The sequence below is a fragment of the Leptinotarsa decemlineata genome, unplaced genomic scaffold (assembly GCF_025532065.1).
Source record: "Leptinotarsa decemlineata unplaced genomic scaffold, Ldec_3_MD MMD2_tig00000251_RagTag_RagTag, whole genome shotgun sequence".
Taxonomy (NCBI): Eukaryota; Metazoa; Arthropoda; class Insecta; order Coleoptera; family Chrysomelidae; genus Leptinotarsa; species Leptinotarsa decemlineata.
In genome coordinates, this window is record NW_027412547.1 from 3,676,674 (window position 1) to 3,691,319 (window position 14,646).

Sequence of the window (14,646 nt, forward strand, 5' to 3'; positions counted from 1 at the left end):
TATCAAATTCAATGATTCAACTCTCATATAGCCAATGCCTTCATGTTCAGATTTACTAAAATAAACTATTGTATCTACGTTTGAATGTTAACTAGCTCAAGCTGGAAATTTATCGTAATTTTTTTCTGAAAATTATTGTCCCGCCAAATAACTATTTTCAAATTATTTATTAAAAGTCAACTTGAATTTTTTAGTTTTATTTCATTCATTCATTATTCATTCAGGGATTCGTTTCTATTTCACCATTTGGCAACATCGGGTATAGCTAATAAAGGACAATGAATCTGTTACCTGTATGAGACAAACAAAGATGACATATTTCAGAGGCGTGCTGTTCTGTTTACTTATGTTCCGAGTTCCGAGACATTCTGTGACATATGACATTTTGTGCACCTATTGTATCCTCCTCTATATAAATAAATAACAAAACAACTGTTGTTTATGTGGCTTGTGGAGGTGGTATTGAACTATAATTTATATTTTGCCTTAATTGTTGATCTATAAAGATAATTTTCCTTTTTTAAAGTAGAATATCTAGGTACGTATAAATTATTTCAATTTGATATAGGCGCTGTTGCCAATATGTGAATTAGAAACAAATCCCTTTAAAAATTAAAACCCAACATTTGAAACATCAATTTGAATACTTTTTGAAGTGAATTTGGAAAACTTATGAATTAAACTCAACTTTATTTTGTTCAAACTTGCATTTGCCGTAATAAACCAAATTGAGGAACATTCCCATTGGATAAGTGTATTATTAGTATTTTTTCATTTATAGCACATAAACATATTTTTTCAAATATTTCACTATGACTATAAATTGCAAAGTATTTTCTAACTTGATATGTTTGAAAAATGTTTGAAATATGTTTTTTCCATTAATCAGCTATCGCACCTCCACTAACGACAACCCTCAAAGTCGAAACTTGTGCGAGCTAAAGACTAACGAGGTATTACCTTTTAACGTGTGATTCCGTACACAAACACTGATAAATACTTATAATTTCATTTCAATTCCATCCGCATATTTTTGGTTAAGTTGTTAAAGTAAATAAATGAGGGAAATGTTGAGTTATACACATTATGCCAGGCCGAGAATTTTCAGTAGATCACATATTTTTTTCACACAATATGACATAACTATATTGTAACGTGGATTGATTGATATATTATGGCTGGGTAAAAATTGTCAATTTCCATTCTCCTCGGGCGGGAAATTCCATTATCGTTAGAAGCACCAGCAGAGTAATATCGTAATCCACTAATCGGATTATGTATTTGTCTTATTCACTCCAGTTAAGTGGCTCCGAGCTACTGAATAACACGAACCCCTATTATCCACGTAATCAATCATAGCGTCAGAATGCCGACTTTTTTTACGGACTTAATAGCTTTTACCAAGATTTCCAGATGTGGCTGGATGTTGAGCTATCATTTTGCTCTTATACGCTGAATTCAACTATAGAATATTAGTTCAATTGAAATTAGCAAGGGATGAGGTGACAAAATGTTCATGTTATCTTTTGTTTTTTAATGAAACTATAAGCAGTAATCTCCAGTAATGACACTCATAAGATGATGTTGCTTGTGAGGTTTGGTAGATGAAATCGGAGTCCTAAAAAATCATTCTTGATCCAACACGAGACAGTTCTGTTTCGATCCGCCAAAGTCTCATCTCAGCAGTGCTAGGCAGAACCATGAACGCCGTGTTAGGAATCACACGTTAAAAGGTAAGACCTCGTTAGTCCTTAGTTCGCACAAGTTTCTCAACTACTGAGAGTTGTCGTTCGTATGGGGGCGGCAGCTGATTAACGGAAAAACAGATTTTAAAACAGACAGAATGTAGGACTCAACTGCCCTTAAAGTATGTGCCTGAGAAGTATACAGCAATGCCGTCCCCCTTCATGTACATATCATTATGGGACCGATAGAAGAGTCAATCTCCGAATATCAAAGACTAACGAGGCTCCCGAGGGCGGTCAGTTACAGGCGAGCCTCGTTAATCTTTGATTTAAGAAAATTGAGTCTTCAGTCTATCTAACTATACTAATATTATAAATGTGAAATGTGAGGATGGATAAAAGTTTAAAATTTATCACGATAAGATTAACTTGACGCAACGCAGTCGTCGCGTCTACAAAGAACCTACCTGCATTTTTCAAAATTCTAGGTTCAGTAGCTTCGGCTGTACGTTAATATAAGAGTGTCAGTCGTTTACAGGACAATATAAAATTTTATTCACAATACTTAACCATAAACGAAAAATTAAATGAACAACAAAGAAAAACTAATTCTAATTACCTACTTCAAGTACATGTTAGCGATTGTGATAATGTTATGAAGGTTAGTGAATAATAAATCACCATGGGCACAAATGCTATTGAAATTTGTGCACATAACATATATTGGGAAATTGAGCATAATGTTAGTTCTTGCTCTGAGAGGTCTAAAAAAGGATTGAGATCGTGAAGCTGGCCGTGGTACATTGAAATCAATTTGTTCAAGAATTTTAGGACAGTCAACTCTCTCATTCACTAACTTGAATGAAAATATGAGCGACGCACATTTTCTGCGGTGCTCTAAACTAAAAAATTCCAAACGTTCATATATGACATCATTACTGATACCTCTCTCTGGGTAAGAACCATCTATTCTGAAAATTAGAAATTTACAAAGCTTTCTTTGAACTCTTTCAATGGCTATGTTATGAATCTCATAAAATGGACTACAAACGATACTTGCATATTCTATCTTCGAACGTACGTAGGTGAAATACAACAGCTTCATGGCTTCAATATCATGAAAGTTTCTGCAATTTCTAACAATGAAACCATAAGCTCTGAAAGATTCTGAAACTTTTTGTGAAATATGTCTACCAAATGTTAATTTATGATCGAATATTACCCCTAGGTCTTTGATCTCATTACATCTCAAGCAGATCTGAATCCTGTATTACAAACGGGAATGTATAAACCTCTTTTTTTCGACTATAACTCACTACTTTACATTTCTCCACATTAAGTTTCAATTTATTATTGCTACACCAAGCAACAAGAAATTCTAATTGAGATTGAAGATTTACACAATCACCTACTTCCTTAATTATAGAAAATAATTTCAAGTCATCCGCGAAGCATAACCGCTCACAAGCTAAACTTTCACAGAAGTCATTAATAAACAATAAAAACAAAAGAGGACCTAGGTTGGAGCCCTGAGGCACACCAGAAGAAGCTATATATGTTCTAGATTTATAACCGTTATAGGACACGAATTGTTGGGAATAAATATTGACTACAAATTACGCTTTCATTAACATGTCAACTCACCAATACGTAAATCTTATGAATTGTTGAAAAAACTTTATTCGAACAGACATTTTCTCAGTTGAAACTTGAAAGTCATTTGATGCAATAGTTTAATTTATTCATATTCAACGTCTACGACCCTTGTCTAGATCAAATCACATCATCAAGAATACAGAAAGTTCGGAATGCATGTACAATATTTATTTCTGGTTTAAAATTCAGAGATCATGTATTTTCTTTCATGCATCAGATTGCGTGGCCGAAAATGTTCAACAGAACAGAATTGCATCAAGCTATCGTCGTTCAAAACTTCAGAATAATAGCAACCTCAATTTCTTCCAAAGGTGATATGATTCTACAGTGTGTAAAAGCCAAATGGAATAAATTCATTATTTCAGTTACTGTCTTCTAACATTATTCAACATATCAGGCGTGACCTACCTAATCGCAAGCGTTATTAGTTCTTTTAAGTCATTTTGTACACATTGATCTTTACATATCCCCATAAAAACAAATCTTTTGATGAAAGATCAGGTGATCGCGCTGGCCATTCAATCTATCCTCGCCTCCCTATCTACCGATTGGGCAATGTTGTATCGAGGTATTACCGGACATTAACTTGGTAAAATGTGAATCCTGCTGAAACCATATCGAATTCACTGAAACTTGAGGGTTTCCTGGACCAGGATATAAATTGGCTGAACTTAGAATGACATCATTTCGAAGTAGTGCCAAACAATTATCTCCATTCAAGATGCCCTCAATGAAAAAGGGAGCAATGATATGGTTTCCTACAATTCCTGCTCAAACATTAACCTTTTGAGAGTATTACGTGTGTTCTTCTCTCATCCAGTGAGGGTTTTCCGTTGATCAGTAGCGAGTTTTATCTACGCAACCAATTATTTGTAAAACTGTTATTTTATGGATTTCTGTTAATCTAACCATTTGTCAGACTTGAAGTTAACGAACTTTAAACTTGAAATATTGACAACTAATCTAACATACGAAACAAATTGACAAGGCGTTTTAAACTAACGTTGCCACGGAAATTGTTTACAATTTTTTTAAAAGATACCATCTAAGAAGAACATTGCTATTGTTTTTGCTTACTTTCTTATTATCAATACCTCAACATGAAATAAGTTTTGAGTATATTGCAATAAGTTTAGAGTGTATTTTACCGAATTTCGGTAACAGCATGACTTAAATTTATTTTATTTTAATTGTTGCAATAAACTTGAAAACAATAACATTTTTGAATCGAGAATGAAGAGACCTTTCAAACGATATATATCACAAGCTTATACTTCCCATTTAAAAAATTGGGGGTTGTACTTGTCATTCGACGGGGGTTGAAGGTAGGGGTAGCTATTTTTCGTTGCAGTATGTCAAATTATAATTTAAATTAGACGTGTTTCGGGATTTTGTTAAAATATGTACCGTAACCGTGAATAATAAAATTATTCCACTGTATACAGGCTGATTCACGGTGGATGGCACATTAGACGTTTCTGGTGAACCAGACAACGGTTCACTTCGAAAATTTAATGGAGGGCATATTCGGACATTCTCTAGTCAACTAAAATATTTTCGACAATGCGGTGTTGCCGCTTCTATTAGAAAGCAGTAGCAACTTTGATTTTTCTGCATATAATATTATTTTTGGAATCTCCAACAATTGCCCGACAACTTTTCTTGATATTTCCCTATACCTATCTGTTACCGTTTTCGAAATAAAAAAATTAATTTCAATTTTTTTCTTCGAAAATCATGACTTCTAAAAATGCCGATATCTTTTAGTTAAGAAGTACTATGATATCGAAATTTGGTTTGGAGTTAGGTGATACTTGGACACTTCCCACACGCCATCCTAATCTCCGTTACTTCAATACAGGGTGGTAAAAAAATACAGTTTTTTCGTTTGCTTGAAAAAGTTGCTGAAATTTGATTATTTTAAATGGAACACCCTGTATATTATTGAAAATTCGGAAAGCTGCTGAAATTTGCTTTCTTTCCATGTATATCATACCTATACCTAACTAGTCAAGTTTCGGACTTATGAACATTTATTTGTGAAAATGTCCCTTCAGAATGGTATTTCCATTCGGTATTTGGTAAGCAGGCCATGATTACTATTTGACAGTAGCGTTGTGACATTCTCCTAATAATATCGACATTTTCGTCACTTCAGAAGTTGCAAATATCTTCAAAACGATGGAACAAAACTATTCAAACGAAGTTCTTATGAATTTGTTTATTATTTTTGGACAGTGTGACAAAATTATCAGCAGAACATGTAGAAAGTTCAATGAAATGTATCCGAATCTACCGCCAATGAACCTCAAGAAATTTATACGAATTCAGAACAATTTCAATATGTTTGGATAAACTTTAAAAAAGCACCAAGAAACTTGAAATTGGAAATATTGATATGAATAATTATAAAAAAGTAAAACAATCATGTGGAATATTTCAAAATATGTTCGAATCGCTGGCCGTTCACTTCCAAGCACTTTAAAATGCGGGTGTTGACTGCTTTCGTGGTGGCAGATATGATTTCATTGGGATCCAAATCTTCAAATGTTTGGGCAATCCTTTCTAACAATTCATCTCTCGAACGCACGGGTGTTTTGTAAACTTTTTCTTTAAACATTCCCCACAAATAGAAATCTAATGGATTAAGATCGGGTGATCTCGCTGGCCAATTCCATGGTCCCAAGCGCCTCATCCACCGATCGTCAAATAGTCTATCCAGTTCTGCGCTCACTTCTCTTGTGCAATGTGCAGGAGCTCCGTCTAGTTGGTACCAACAGTTTCGATAATCTTCGAGTGGCAGATTATCCTCGAAACTGTCAACAGTATTCTCCAAAATATTCAGGTAGCTTCTGGATGTTAATGACTCCTCGTATATCACGTACCTAAATTTGTTGTCCATCAACATGCAGAAGACATTAAAACTAAATTTTTCTTGAAATCCGGCTTCTTTTGTGACGTGAGGATTTTCACTGGACCAATAATGACGATTTTTTCTATTGAAAATCCCTTCTCTCGAAAATTTCGATTCATCAGTCCAAATAATTTTATTTAAAAAAAGTGGATCATCTTGAATGCGTCTCAACAACATTTCACAAAATTCTACTCTCTGTTGAGGATCTTGAGGCTTCATTGCTTGAATTTTGGTGAATTTATAATCATGCATTTTATGTCTTCGCAAGATTCTTTGAACCGATGAATATTTTATACCCAAATCTTCTTCAGCACTTCTTATCGATGACTCGGGAAATGCGTGAAAATATGCTAAGACATTAATCTGGTTGTCTTCGAAAGTTACGGGTCGAGGCAAGTTTCTTGGTGCTTTTAAAGTTGATCCAAATGCATTGAAATTGTTTTGAATTCGTATAAATTTCTTGAGGTTCATTGGCGGTAGATTCGGATACATTTCATTGAACTTTCTACATGTTCTGCTGATAATTTTGTCATACTGTCCAAAAATAATAAACAAATTCATAAGAACTTCGTTTGAATAGTTTTGTTCCATCGTTTTGAAGGTATTTGCAACTTCTGAAGTGACGAAAATGTCGATATTATTAGGAGAATGTCACAACGCTACTGTCAAATAGTAATCATGGCCTGCTTACCAAATACCGAATGGAAATACCATTCTGAAGGGACATTTTCACAAATAAATGTTCATAAGTCCGAAACTTGACTAGTTAAGTATAGGTATGATATACATAGAAAGAAAGCAAATTTCAGCAGCTTTCCGAATTTTCAATAATATACAGGGTGTTCCACTTAAACGGAGTATCACCTAACTCCAAACCAAATTTCGATATCATAGTACTTCTTAACTAAAAGATATCGGCATTTTTAGAAGTCATGATTTTCGAAGAAAAAAATTGAAATTAATTTTTATTTCGAAAACGGTAACATATAGGTATAGGGAAATATCAAGAAAAGTTGTCGGGCAATTGTTGGAGATTCCAAAAATAATATTATACACAGAGTGTTCCATTTGAAAAATCAAAGTTGCTACTGCTTTCTAATAGAAGCGGCAACACCGCATTGTCGAAAATATTTTAGTTGGCTAGAGAATGTCCGAATATGCCCTCCATTAAATTTTCAAAGTGATCCGTTGTCTGGTTCACCAGAAACGTCTAATGTGCCATCCACCGTGAATCAGCCTGTATATTTTACCATTCTATATTATATCAGATGATGAAATATATAGAATCACAACCTGACAACAGTGTTTTCGTTTAAATGCATTAATGTTTCTGAGAATTATGGAATTTTAGTATAGTTATGCATTAGAATTGTTAATTTTTCTGTGAAAATGCCTGAATGTGATGTTCTGAATAATTTAAAGAATTTTCCATAGTACATCCAGTCGAAAGGTTTAGTTAATATTGTATTTCTTGAATTCTTATCAGACATTACCATTTTTTTCTGTACTCGAAATTCAACGGTTTTTTTATTTGTAACCGAGGAATCATTTCTGTCAATATTTCTCATATACTCTAAAATTACTTTTCTGATGCATTATACCCGTTTCAATGAATAACTAAAGTATTCATTAGTTACTTGGAATAACTACCGCATATTTTGCTGTTTGATTTGACAGGACTACACTCGCCGAACACAAAAAATGTTAATCTTAATGGACAGGCTTAATCCTAATTACGCAGAGTAATGCCGCAAACAAACATGTTTGCAGCATGTTATACATGTTGTACCTTGCTATTGTACCGACCGACGGAGTACGTAATATTCGATTCGCTGGCCACCTGAAGAATTAATCTTTCATTGGACGCGGCGGACGTTGATTGAGTTTCCGTTGAATAATTCTGATACGTAGGCATTAAGCGGATGTGGGATGTCATCAAACAAGGGTATACGTGAACCCGGACGGTGACATGATGAAATTCAAACCAATTCATGATAATGACGCCGACGTTGTGGTGAAAGTTGAATTAGATGGCCCAGGTAAGGTATAGGGCGAATTGGTGGATGTAGCCGTTACAAGTGTTAGGAAATCAGAATGAAGAAAAGAGAATTGAAACTTCTATGTTTTTATCACTTTTATCTGTAACTAACTGCAGTTTTTTACTGCAGTTTCGTGCTATAAGGACATTTTCAAACTTATACATTGAACTAACAATGGTTTATTACATTAGCCTTTATGTAGCACCTACAGGGCTATAAAGGCTAATGTAATAAACCATTGTTACCTACCTATACTATAACAATTTTCAATTGAAGGTGATTCATTAGCAACGTCGCACTTGAAGTGAACAACTGATAATCCTCTTACCAACTCTGCAGAGGCATACCAAAATAATATTTTTATTTATTTAAACACATAGGTAATTACGTGAAAATTGTTATAGTAGGTGGTGCTACCTGGTGTCAATGGTAAACCTGATTACATTTTCTTATTATGCCTAATACAGTACTTCAAAAAAAACAGAAAAATTTACTTATTATTATGTTCCTTTTATATAGAAAGAACTACAAAGAAAAAAACATTACCTATGTTATGCTTAAGAAGTTTCAGAATCCATTGACTCGTCCGACGAGGAATCCCCAGTCACACTTAAATCTATTATTATTTGGTCGAAAACAGTGTCTACCATCCCGTCCAATCTCCACATTTTCTCTTTTTCCTTGATCACATGGGCTACAGCATTAGCCCAATCTTCTTTCCGTATCCGTTGCATCAGAAATTTTATATGTCACGTTTTCACGAGCTATGTAACCCTTAATTTGAGCCCAGATTAATTCTATCGGGTTTAACTCGCAATGGTAAGGAGGAAGTCTCCAAATGGCGATGTCTTCAGAACGAGCTATTGTATCCACCACATGCTGACGATATCTGTCACGATGCTGTTTAATGACACTCATAAGCTAGGCCTTAAACGTGTCTTGGAAAATGGAATTCCTTTTTGTCCTAACCAACTCTGGATGTCTGATTTTCTGATGGTCATAGTTGGCAGCTGTTCTACTAATCGGCTGTGATAAGAAGCGTTATCCATTTCTATTACCGAATTTGGCTCGACTCGTGAAAGAAGGGATTCAAACCATCCTTCAAAGCGTTGGGCGTCCATGTCTTCATGATAATCCCCCGTTTTTTTGGAAAAAAAATTAGTGCACTATCGTCTAAAAAGCCACTCTCGCTACCTATATGGGCGACAATTAGTCGTTGCCCTTTACCCGTTGGTCCGCGTAACCCTGTTGGATGAACCGCTTGACGATAACTAGTTAGAGTAGTATCTTGCCAGATCTTAGATACTGTGTGACCAGCATTCACCAACGTTTCGTCCAAATAATGAATCTTTTTGTGAGCAGAACGCATTTCTCTAATAGAGCGAAGATATCTCCGTCGCCATGAGACTATATCTTTTCTTTCTATTAAGACAGATTTACGGGGTCGTTTGGCATATATAAATTTTAAATCTTCTTTTATTATTTTCCTTAACTTCTCTTTGCTCATTTTTGGAATGAGATCATTATCCATTACCTTTGTCCTAATGGATTCGAGGGTCGGAGCTTTATTCTCAAAAAAGAAAGAATGAATGGTATATCGTACAAAATTTGTCTGGTACTCGTCCAATTCAATTTTTTTTCTACCACGACAATGTACTTTTGGAGCTTGCACGGATATTCCCGTTAAAAATGAACACTGGGCTACAGCTTCCACTGTACGCAGTGTATTTTTTAAATTTTTGTACACTCTACAGATAATCTGTTTTTCTTCTAACGATATAAACTTCCGCTTTCTTTGTACATTACTTGGACCTGCTACGGCATCTATCTTAATACTATAAAAATAATAAAATTCATTCATATTATTCAGCTATTCGTCAGTTGTTTACTTACCTGAAAAACTATTTTAAAGTTGATGTATTTTGAAAAACACTATTGTGAGATTTTTACTAGAACAGATTAACAAATCTGCAATACGTGTTTCCCTACACAGCAGCTTTTTTAAGCGTGTTCACTAACAAACTGAATTCTAAATACATTGTGATTTATATATACTTTTTGAAATATTACTATCTACCTAGAAACTAATAATATTCAAGGAACTAATTAATGACAGTTATACCCGAGTTTGACGAACATTTATACCTGCTTTTAATGAATAGGTCAACTAATTATCTCACAATAAAGTATGAATGTGATGAAAATCTATGATAATGTATTTTGAAGAACAAGTATCGGCCAACTCTATCTTATATTTTAAAGTTAATAAATATAACAGTCTATTCAATAAATATAATAAAATATATTTAATAAATACAAAACAAAGTCACCTCCACAAGAAACAGAACACACTACGCCTATGCAGATAAGGACGCTTGATAATGAAGAAACCAAATGACTAGTTATGGCATTTTAAGAACGAAAATATAATAGACCTGCGAAGTGTTAATCAGTTTACGGATGTTTTAAAGTATTCAACGAACTGGTCCACCTATTCGCTCGTACATCCTATCGATATTCAGAAGCTATCTTATTACGGGGAGCAAATTTTATGGAATCATCTTACTTTTCAATTATTTACAATGGCGATGCATAAACAATAAAAATGACCCCAATAAGAATTTAGTTCTAACATTCAACATTGTTGCCGTTAGCTCTCAGTTCAATTTGTATATGAGTTACCTTCAATTGAAAATTGTTATACTATACCTCTTGAAGATGATCACTTGGTAATCAAAGCATGAGCATGACTCTGGGGTTATTTTTTGATTTGAGCAAAGCTTTTGACCTCGTTGACCATGACATACTGCTACACTGTATACGTGGCCCTGCATTGAATTGGGTTAGGTCTTACCTGGCTGGCCGTAGTCAGCTGGTCTGTGTGAATGGAATTAACTCTGTAAGTGAATGTATAGTAAGAGGGGTACCCCAAGGCTCTGTTTTAGGACCTCTTTTATTTTTTGTTTTAATTAATGATCTTTCGAAATTTTGTTCGAAAGCTTCCATTACTATAATTTTTGCGGATGACACTAACATCTTGGTATCTGCGGAAACTATGTCCGAAGTAATTGTCCAAGCTAATGAAGTAACTGATCAAATTGAGGAGTGGTGTTCTACAAATGGCCTGTTGCTAAATTCTGCCAAATCTCAAATGCTCAACTTTGTTACTAAAAATATAACTATTGATAAAAGCTATTTGGTAAGATTAAATAATGAAACTTCACATCAAGTTAATTGTACTAAATTTATGGGTGTTGATATTGATAATAAACTTACCTGGAGTTTCCATGTTGATAGTGTCAAACTGAAGCTCAGTAAACATATATATTTACTTCGTAGGTTGAAACAAACAGTCTCTTTTGATGTTCTCATGCTTTTATACCACAGTTTAATTCAGTCAGTGATTTCCTATGGTCTTGAACAGTGGGGCTTATCAGCTAAAGCTTATGAAGTGTTTGTTATTCAGAAAAAGGTAATCAGAATTCTGGCTGGGGCATCTTCAAGTGCAAACTGCAGGCCATTATTCATTCGTTATAGTGTATTAACAATGCCTAGTTTGTATATCTACCAAACTCTGATATATACAAGAAACAATATTTCAATTATTCCTAGAAATGAGCAAATCCACGAACATTTCACCAGAAATAACCCTCAACTTTATCAGCCTTATAGTAGATTGACAGTATCAAAGAATCACCCCATGTGCTGTGGGATTAAACTATATAATAAGCTTAGTAATGACATTAAGTCCTCAAACATCAATGTCTTCAAAAGGCAGCTCAAGGTTTTTCTAATGCAGAAAGCATACTACTCTGTGGATGAGTTTCTCCTTGAATCATAATCATAATTCGATTGTAGCTTAGTAATTTTATTTTTATTTAAGTTATGCTTTGTGTTTGATTTTTTACAATAGTTTGACCTGTTGTATCAGCCAGTATTTTATGATGATGTTTGCCTAATGTGATTGTAAATGAAAACTGATTCAATAAATGTTTGATTGATTGTGTAGTGTTGGGATAGAATTCCAGTACTATTCATTTATCTCTGTGTTTACACTATCTAGTTGCGAATTTGTATAGTTTAGTATTGAAATATCTTTTGTTTCAGAATTCCGCTGAAAATAAATCCAAAATCGCGAAGGTGGACGGCTCAGAAAAAAGTGAACTCTCTATTCAAACCGTAAAAAAATATAAGGTAATTATATAAAATAGATCAACATTTTGTGTGCAATGTCAGAAAGGTTTCCGAAAAAAGTACATAAGGAATGCAATATTTTCATTGGTCTTCAAATTTATGTCCATTTGCCCAATTCCTCGTATGAAAAAATAACTTCACAAATTGAGTGAGAATGTTTGGAGACTGGCTGTAAATCAAATTATTCAAAAAAAAAAATCGTTCAGACCAGTCTCAAGTTACCTACACTGTAGGTTAATGAACTGACACCTATCAGAAAACAACTACTCCCCTGGCTAATACCACGAAGGGCGTTGGGGCAGTGCAGGATTCTTCACTGCATAGTCTGGGTCACAATATCCTTTTTTTGGAACTTCTGTCCAAGGGCACCGAAAATTAAGATCCAGGCTCATTCGATTCGGATGACCTCTAACAACTTTTTGAAAAATTTCAAGGGGGACTCCAAAATTGCAAAAGTTATAAACCATTTAGTAAGAAAAGGGGGTTTTGGTTTTTTGCAAATATCTCGGAAAGTATTAAAGATATCTGAAATTAAAAAAAAATCCTTAAAGAGGAGGAAAATTCCTGAAAAAAGTCCCGCCTCCCGGAACTCACCAATATTTATGATTTTAATTAAGAGGCGAAAATTGTGCTAAAAGTGGGCGATGCGCGTTAAAAATTATTTCAACCCATTAAATATCATTATTGAGAATAAAAAATCACATACCTTCTAGACACCTGAATAAACGAAAGTCCATGGAAATTTTGTTTTCCATGATTAGCTTATTAGACATACTTTAGTTAATCAACTAATTTTTCCAGGTTTAAAATTACATAAAAACCCTGATTTTCAAACTAAAAACCTCAAATTTTGTTCACTTCTTGGAGCTTTTTTTTAAAGCTTTCAAAAAAGATTCCCGTTGGAAAAATTAAAAAATTTAGATTTTCCACGTTGTTATTAATAATCAAAGACGTTAAAAAGTGGAAAATTCAATTAAAGCAATTACTTTTTTTGAATACTCAAATTTATTCGTATTCTCATTATTCAAAGTCACATAAAAATGTCCTAAATAAATGTATTGTTTATAAGATATTTGAAATTTTTTTGAGGGGACTTTTATTAGTGATGCATATTATGATTTTCAAACCCAAAATCGTTATTACATAATTTCTATTTCACTTAGATATTTTGTAACAAAGACAAATATTAAAAAAACTTGTAAAAAATAGGAAGGCGGGTTTTTTAAGGAAATTTCCCCCCCTCTTTAGCGTTTTTTTTTTCAAATTTTGGATATCTGTAATATTTCCGTTTTTTACTAAATCGTTTATAACTATTGCAATTTTTTCGAGCCCCTCTTGAAATTTTCCAAAAAGTTGCTAGAGGTCATTCCGAATCGAATGATCCCTGGATCATAATTTTCGGTGCCCTTGGACATACGTTCCAAAAAAGTCATCTTGTGACCCAAACTATGCATATGCTGTTGGCGATAAACTGTCGCAATCGATTTTCAATTATTTTGCAGACCGGTTTCGGGCTGTTTGGCCACTCATCAGTGCAAGGTAGTGTCTGTCACACTACCTTGTTGTTGGCTAACATAAATGTGTGTTCAAGCTATACACTTACTGCTTGTTTATCTCTTTCAGCATCTTGTTCATCTGGAGTGGTTAGGGGAAGACGAAATGATAGCAGTAGAGGTTAACCCTATTGCTCTCATTGAACAACTACCACCAGCATTTTCAGAAAATACGTTCGGAAGTAAGTAGTGGCAGCATTTTCAAAAAATACTTTTGGAAGAAAGTAGTGGAAGGAAAATGTTTGGGCAGTGGCTCATATGGAAAAAGTTACATTTTGTATGTATTGTTATTAGTTTTTTTAATTAAAATATGAAAATTAGGTTTTTTTAATTTATTCATGTCACTAATATGACGTATAAGTTGATTTTGACGTTCTAGAGCGTACACACGGTTATTTTACAAAAAAATTGGTCAAACTCTTCAACTTACTTTGTGTTTCTAGCATGTCTAATAAAACATTAAAAAAATTGAAAAAAAATTGAACGTGGAATTATAAATTTTTTTAACAATCCATCTTTCGATTCAATCGTGTAAGGTTTTATTATTATTATCATTAAAATACCCAAAAAGGTTGATATAAACTCTGATTTCCTTTACAAAAAAT

General features: G+C 33.8%; 1 protein-coding gene across 1 annotated transcript in view; it reads left to right on the top strand.

The window, feature by feature from the left end:
* The window catches only part of l(3)72Dn (UTP4 small subunit processome component l(3)72Dn), a 48,544-nt gene extending 34,183 nt beyond the window's left edge, over window positions 1-14,361 (top strand). Inside the window, exons 8-9 of the mRNA XM_074173547.1 lie at window positions 12,402-12,488; window positions 14,112-14,361. Coding sequence (XP_074029648.1) covers window positions 12,402-12,488; window positions 14,112-14,231 — 207 coding nt within the window. The 3' untranslated portion in view covers window positions 14,232-14,361. The remainder of the gene's footprint in view (window positions 1-12,401; window positions 12,489-14,111) is intronic.
* The last annotated feature ends 285 nt before the right edge of the window (window positions 14,362-14,646 follow it).